The sequence below is a fragment of the Eleutherodactylus coqui genome, chromosome 3, assembly GCF_035609145.1.
Source record: "Eleutherodactylus coqui strain aEleCoq1 chromosome 3, aEleCoq1.hap1, whole genome shotgun sequence".
Classification (NCBI taxonomy): Eukaryota; Metazoa; Chordata; class Amphibia; order Anura; family Eleutherodactylidae; genus Eleutherodactylus; species Eleutherodactylus coqui.
In genome coordinates, this window is record NC_089839.1 from 50,105,037 (window position 1) to 50,113,199 (window position 8,163).

Genomic DNA, 8,163 nt, shown 5'->3' on the forward strand with positions numbered 1-8,163 from the left:
TTACCTTCCAGACGCATATACATTGAGCTCACACATACTGCAGCAGTACATATAAAAAGTAAGAATTAACTCTTTCCAATCCACTGTCTGACATTTCTGCCGGCTCTTCTCCTGCACTGCTATGAGGAGTATTTAAAATCCCCGCCTGCTGAATGGGCTGCCTCTGATTGGCTGAGCACTGTGACTAATCAGAGGCAGCTCTCAGCTATTGAATGACAGCTGAGAGCTGCCTCTGATTGGTCCCAGCACTCAGCCAATCAGAGGCAGTATTCACTCACCCATTCATGAATTCATGAATTCCTCAGAGGCAGCCCATTCAGCAGGCGGGGATTTTAAATCCCCATCTGCTGAATACTCCTCACAGCAGTGCAGGAGAAGAGCTGGCTGGACGCGGCTGAGCCCCGGAAGCTGAAGAAAGGTGAGTATAGATTTTTTTATTTTTATTTCTATCACCATTTTTTGTTGTTTTTCAGGAAAGGGCTTATATTTAGGGGTGCCGGCAGACCATGGTGCACGCATGTCCTATCTTTACAGGCACGCACCTGTAAAACACGTACATGTGCACACACCATAGGGAATGCATTGGTTCTAAGAGAAGTGAGTTTTTGTGCGTGCGTACGCACAAAAACACGCTCGTGTGAAGCCGCCCTTAGTGTTTATAGTCTTATATGTCTTCCATGTCATAGCCATACATTTTTGGGGGGGATGTACATTCTCTCTTGATTTTGGAAAGAAGTCAAATAAAATCTACTGCATCTGCCTAGACTGGACGACATCTGGAAGGGCCATTACATAATCGGTTTAAGCAGAAAAACTTTCATAGTTTGTAAAGCAAAGGTAATACTGGAGTGAAAACTAATTTAGATGTCACCTTCCTAGTACTAACTTCTCATTGTTTTGTTTCATTGAAGATCAGATACCAGGAAAACTTCCATTCCAGCTAAATACTGACAAAGTTATGGAACCGTTTTCCTTCCAGAGTTGGCTAGATACTCACCGTACGGACATAGAGAGGAAAGAACATGTAAACTTGGTTGAAGATCGTTATGAGACTAAGGTATTGTATCATGCATGAAAAAAGTCAACTCATTTAAAGGGGTTGTGCCAAAGGCATAAAATTATCCCCAATCCATAGGATAGTGGCTAGCCTTAAGATCAGTAAAAGTAAGATAGTTGGGACCCCCAATGATCCCCGGAATACGGGTCCGTAAGGTGGATGTATGCATGCCACCATTCCATCCATTTCAATGAAGATTGAGATTGCTTGGCACTGCAGTGTGGAGATCTGGCCGCAGGGTGGAGAGTGGAGAATTTTGACAGTAAGTTAATTAAAGGAGTTATCTGGGCTGAACTATTATTGTGTTATCCTGAGGATAAGGTTATCAATCAGGGGCGTAACTATAGAGGATGCAGGGGATGCGGTTGCTCCCGGGCCCAGGAGCCTTAGGGGGCCCATAAAGCCTCTCTTCTCCATATAGGGAGCCCAGTACTATGAGTAAAGCATTATAGTTGGGGGCCCTGTTACAAGTTTTGCATCGGGGCCTGGGAGCTTCAAGTTACGCCTCTGTTATCAATAATTCAGACCCAGACAACCCCTTTAAAACTTTTTACCTAGATTGAGGGTTGTTTATAAGCCAGGCAAGGCCCAGTTAAGGGTTTCCATCTCTCTGCATTTTTGGAGAAACAGAAAAAAACGCTAATCAATTTTTTTTCTCTTTGATTTAAATTTGATTTAAAGAAAAACGGAAAGTCTTCAGTTCGCTTCCATTCTGTTAGGCTTCTATTTTTTACATGGTAAGATAGCAAGTGTATGCAGCGGGTTTTTTGTTAAAAAAAACCTGAAACCTGCCGGAATGGAAGCAAACTGAGGCCTTTCTGTTTGCTTTCCATTTTTTTAAACACCATTGAAATAAATAGGGAGAAACAGACTGATCTGTTTTTTTCTATTTTATTTCAGTTTCTCTCCTCCAAAAGATGGAGCAGAGAGACGGAAACCCTAAACTGAGCCCCAACGCAGGTGTGAATGCAGCTCAACAAAAGGAACTGGCTTTCATCATGTTCTATGGGTGATGTTAACTCTATAGACACACAGACAGGAAGTCGGTGGAGCTTCTAGCCCTGGTCATAGAGCAGTTTTGAGAGCTGGGGTACAGTTCAAAGAGAACGGATCCTCCATTTGTTGTTGACCTCAGTCAGAGGCGTAACTTGAAGCTCCTGGGCCCCAATGCAAAACCTGTTATAGGGCCCCCAAGTATAATGCTTTATTCATAGTACTGGGCTCCCTATATGGAGAGGAGAGGCCTTATGGGCCCCCTAAGGCTCCAGGGCCCAGGTGCAACCGCATCCCTGCATTTCCTATGACACCAGTGACCTCAGGCAATTACTGGGTGAAACAGGGTGGACAAAGGGTAGCAGAGTCAGGGAGAGAGGAACACTACAACACCAGAGCAGCTTCAGTAGACAAGTCTCGGCACCAGTGGACTGTTAGCATCTCCTATCAGGAACGGGGCAGAGACCAGACTATTCAAGTAAATGTGCACACAGCAAAGACTTAAGTGGCTGCAGCTGCCCCACCGGACTTCTTTCAGAGAGATACAGTAATTTCTTGGCAGCATCTACTGCTACATTTGCTGTTTCCCTGGCAGTCACAGGGAATGGGTATCGGTCTGTATCCCTGTTTACTGTACAGAGCTCTACCATACAATGCCATATCCTAAGTGTTGTGTGGACTTGCTTATCTTACCCATTGACCATGATAAAGATCCACTTGGACAGGGGTTCCAGCATTATTTAGGAGTTTGTTCCTTATATTATGTGTGCTAGGTTATTTGTGAACAACCGTTTAGTGAATTATAATGGTTAATTATGAGAGCTTGAAATATTCAACATCACCATTAGTTCTTTTGTGTGAAACGTGTTAACCCTTTCAAGCTACAACCTTGTCGTAATTTCTCATTTAGGGTGCATTCACACAGTGCAATATTGATCTGAGTTTCTCGAACCGATATCGCATTTTAAAACTTGCAATTCTAGGTATTTGCATAAGAAACGCATTACATCGTATGTAGGTACTTGCGATTTTCACACGTGTGAAAAAGTTGCACGTGCTTCCAATAGTTTCAATGGTGAAAACCGTATGGCACTTGCATGCGCATGCAAGGTTGTTTATAGATCCCTTTGGTAATGATTCTTTGTGAGGAATCGCCCCAAAGTAGGACATGCAGCAATTTCTCAATCACGCAGCAATTCTGCCAGAGAAATTATCGCTCATGTGAATAAATACATCAACACCAACGCACTACTTTCCATATCGCTATCAGACAGAACTCGCACATGTAAATCGCCCCTGACTGTTCTCCAATTAAATTGTATTTTTTTTACTGCTTTGACCAGACTCGGCGTCGTATCCATGATAACTCGTTAGCGACCCCTCCTGGCACATTAGTCTTGCATATAAACAGGCCCTGCGTCAGCACCCAGGCAGATCTGAAAAAAACACAAGCGGGACATTATTTTTAAATGGAGACAAAACGGGGTATTATTACTGAGGGAAGATCAAAAGAATGCATTTTTGCTAAGTGTTTAAGGGTCACTATAATTTTTGGGAATGGAGATAGCACTACTGTGTGGGGTAACACAAGTGGCATTAATACTATCTTGGGTATTATAGAAGGGGAGTTAGTGTGAAGGTGTAAATAAGGAGGGTGAAGGAAAAGCAAGGAGCTGTGGCCGGGAGAAGTCATCATGGTGGTCTGGGACAGATACAGAAGAAAAGTCAGAGGACATCACCTGTGATCTCTGGATATAATTGTACTGTAAACACATATATGTTCTGCAAAATACCTGTGTAGAGCTGGTATCTACTGTTATATGATCATTGTATGTGCTGCTGCAGATTTATAGCCGCATGTGCCTTATTGAGACTCTGTCACCCAAGGGCCCGCATAAACCTGGATTAGGCCCTGCATGTAAAATACCTGCTTTCTTTTCATTGCAGGTTGCAGTCTATGGAGCAGGAGAAATGTCAGAGAACACATTGTATGCGGACACTTGGATTTGGCAACTGGTGTGTGCAAGAATATATGTATTATAAAATGATACATCAGATGGGTTTGCAGTAAATTATTTTTATGACATGTAATTATGAAGTTCTGTTATTAGTTTGAGGAAAAACCTCCATCTCTATAGCCAAAACCTGGTCTTTATAGCCAAAATCTAGTCTCTATAGCCAAATGAAAAATCAAATTTTTTTCTCTAGTTTTTTTTCCATATCCATAAAGGGGTTGTCTCTGCACAAACATAGATGGCATACTGAATCATGTATGAAATGCCAGTCTTAAGAAACCCCCAGATGGGTGATAGCAAAAAGGATGATTTAAACCTTTTCGAAGTCATTCCTGATTTCCTTCCCATGGAGGACACATAGGTCTGTTATACTGTATAGCAGAATAGTGGTACTACATAAGAACAGTATGGAGGCACAATGACTTGGAATAGGGCTAATAACACAATGCTGCGTATTTTATATTGTAATAAACTGTAATACTTGTTTCATGGTCTTATATTATAGGAAGGGCGCTCTGTGATAACCGTTGATGACAAAGATCTGACGCTGGTTACTGGAGACAGTCTGCTCATACCGAAAGAGTCTAAGTAAGTTAAGATGTAACCTTCTGAAAATGTATACAATGACGGAAACAGTCGAGCAGAACTGTCACTTACATAGACTTTAATTGGAGCAACAGGCTGCATGCAAGATCACTACCCACTCAAGCTCGGTATTATTGTATCTTGACACCACCGGAAGCTAAGGGTTTGACAGGGCTCGCATGTAGGAACGCCCCTGTCACACCCCTAGCTCCTGATTGGGTCAATGTTGGAAGGTCCTAACAGCGTGCGGATTGCTTTTTGCCTGCCCTGCAAGTTTAGGATGAGGGTCAGTTTCCATGTTAGGCTTACATGAGTAGCTGTAAATGCTGGCCTGTTACCACTATAACATGGCAGCATTCACATCTAATAATGTAAGGCTAACATGGAAAGTAACCCTCACCCTAAACCTGCAGGGCAGGCAAAAGGCAATCGACATGCTGCAGCCATCAGCGCGACCTGAGCAGCCGTCCCCTGTTGTGCATGAAGCCTCTGTCCCGGCCACTGCCTCTGTGCTGCATCCCGGCAGCTGGCTGTCGGGTCGGTGCCGGCCGCCGCCTCTGTGGTCTGTGAACACCGCTCCACCCCTCACAGCTCCCAAAGGTGGGGTGGGGGTGGGATGTTTGTTGCCTGCCGCTTCACTGCGCTTTGCCCTCCCTACCGCCAAGCCCACCCTGCGCATAATCACTTAGGCGGGTTCCACCTTCTGGGGCTTCGGCGGGGAAGCCCATTGCAGCTGAGGCTGCTATGGCAAGTGGTGTATGCGTTCGGAATAAATCCTTAGTGGACTTCCAGGACCTGCTGCCCAACCCGCTCTGCAGCCAATCACCTACAGGGGGCATCACCCCCTGTCAATCCCTCCTCCACCAGAGCTTCCTGGTTGTGTCAAGATACAATAATACCCTCAAGCTCCTCCTACTATAGCTGCAATCATGTGACTGAAGGGGCCAGGGGACCTGCGACCCTCATTCTAGTGCTTGTTAGGGTTAGACCCCCACTAAGATAACATTTACTACCTATCCAGTTGATGATTGGTAAATAGTTTAGGCTTGAATACCCCTAAGTGATGTATCTGAGGAATTAACATGTTATTAGACAGTTGCAAGAAAAAGTAAGTGAAGCCTTTGGAATGGCCCAAATTTCTTCATTTATTACTAATGAATGTGTTCTGTCTGTGTATTATTAGTTAGATTGTGTTTGTCAATAACTGACTTAGATATCAAACAGTTGTAGCGTCCATGCCTTTTATTGGGCACATTGATTAAACACACATATTGGGTGATGCAACAAAAGAATGAGACAAAGTATACAAGTAAATCAATGAAAGAATGGTTGTAAAAGATGATTTGTGTTTTGGAATGGGGAACTCATAGTCCTGACTAGAGATGAGCGAGTATACTCGCTAAGGCACATTACTCGAGCGAGTAGTGCCTTAGCCAAGTATCTCCCCACTTGTCTCTAAAGATTCGGGGTCCGGCGGGGGGCAGGGAGTAGCGAGGGAGAGCGGGGAGGAACGGAGGAGAGATCTCTCTCTCCCTCTCTTCCCCCCGCTCCTCGCCACAACTCACCTGTCACTTGCGCCGGTCCCCGAATCGTTAGAGATGAGCGGGGAGATACTCGGCTAAGACACTACTCGCTCGAGTAATGTGCCTTAGCGAGTATACTCGTTCATCTCTAGTCCTGACCATAAACCTATGGAGATGTTGTGGCATGATCTGACTGCAATCCCTGCTAGCCATCATAAACCGCTCCTGTAGTCATATTGATCCTGCCGTCGCATAGCTAAATGTCTGACTGTTGTCTGTCTATAGCATCCCTCACTCTCCAGCACGCGATACTGTGCACACCTCCAGCCATTTTACCTTCTGTATCACCCCATTACTTGTAGTATGTAAGCTCGTTGGAGCAGGACCCTCACCCCTATTGTTTCCATCAGCTGATTACGATTGTAACAGTGGTTCTGTAATTTTTTGTACTTTTGTCTTTCTGTATTTCCCCTGTCTATGTAAGCGCTGCGGAATATGTTGGCGCTATACAAATAAAGATTATTATTATATTATTATTATTATCTGAAAAGGGCTGCATACACAAGGCATTCCAGAAATATTGATGAACTGAAGCACAATTGCGAGGAGGAAGGATCCAAAATTCCTCCACAAAATTGTGCAAATTTTATTTAGTGGAGGTGATTGCTGCTAAAGGAGGGTTTATTTACTTTCTACCTGAATGATTACTGAATGCGCTCAGTAAAAGACATGAACAGTACACCTGCTGGTGCCTTATTAGTTCAGGTTGTGTTTGTCTGTAATTGTGACTTACAACATAGTCGAATAATTATGTATTACTAATAAATGCAGAAATCCAGGTTATTCCAAAAGGTTCACTTACTTTTTCCTGCCACCATATGTTCTGTTGTAGATGTGTGTTTGCTAGAATATTCTGAATTTATTGAATGCATCTGCATTGTTTTCTATGCTGTAACAGTCTTCTTACTATTTTACTTGGAACAGATTTTCCTGGAAGAGACATACCGGGTGTATTGCCTTCTGCGTTCGCATGGAACCTGCTCAAAAGAAAGAATATAATTAATCACTTGATCCGAGTATTTTCAGAAGAGAGCATCTGCATTTCTATCATAACACAGTTGCCACTAAAGATGCTCAGGAATAAACTTTATATCGAATATGTTGTCTTTTACGGTAATTAAAATGCAAAAGATATTATTGCACGGACCCTTTATTTGACCGAATCCTAAATCAGAATATACACTGAGCGATCACTGCATTTGGAACAGCTGGCGTGTGACATCTTGTGATCAACTGATGTCACACATGAGGGGCAAACACCCCGAAACAGCTGCCTGTGTATGGATTCTGGCTTGGTTTTCAATTCCCTGTCATTGTTACAAGGCTTGTATAAAGAGTCTAACATTGACTTGCAGGAATGCTGCCTTCCAATAGGTGGTGCTGCAGAGATATTGTTCCATCTCTGTTATTTGCATATTACCCAGAGGAGCATGAATGGCCTTATAAGTCTCCTCACTCACTCACCTTCTAGGTGCTCTACCTAAGGAGAAAAGATAGCGTTCTTGATATTGTGATCAGTAACGTGGTACCACATGATGGCAGCGTCACAATCTCTTCTTAGATAATGCACTAACCTTTCCTCTCTGCAGCAGAAGGCAACATTTGACAGCCATGGGTAAATGTGGTGATTTGAGTGACCTTGACCACGGGCAGATTGTTGGAGCTGGGATGTGGTGTTAGGATTCCTGAAACAGTTACACTTGTTGGCTGTTCCTGAACCACAGTATCAAGAGTGTACCAAGACTGGTTGGACCATGGACAGACATCCAACAGAAGATCACACAGTGGCAGGCTATCTGTGGTTGATCCTAGAGGAAAGCATCAGATGCAACATCTGGCATCCCAACGATGACATGCCACAGTGGAACAACTGACCTAGCTGTAGAACAGCAGGGAGGTTAGACAAAATAACCATGTTGTGTACCTTGTG

At 43.7% G+C, this 8,163-nt stretch overlaps 1 protein-coding gene across 1 annotated transcript in view; it reads left to right on the forward strand.

Moving 5' to 3' along the window:
• HAAO (3-hydroxyanthranilate 3,4-dioxygenase) overlaps nt 1-7,355 on the forward strand; it is a 47,701-nt gene extending 40,346 nt beyond the window's left edge. Inside the window, exons 8-11 of the mRNA XM_066594501.1 lie at nt 912-1,057; nt 3,998-4,066; nt 4,571-4,653; nt 7,158-7,355. Coding sequence (XP_066450598.1) covers nt 912-1,057; nt 3,998-4,066; nt 4,571-4,653; nt 7,158-7,236 — 377 coding nt within the window. The 3' untranslated portion in view covers nt 7,237-7,355. The remainder of the gene's footprint in view (nt 1-911; nt 1,058-3,997; nt 4,067-4,570; nt 4,654-7,157) is intronic.
• The last annotated feature ends 808 nt before the right edge of the window (nt 7,356-8,163 follow it).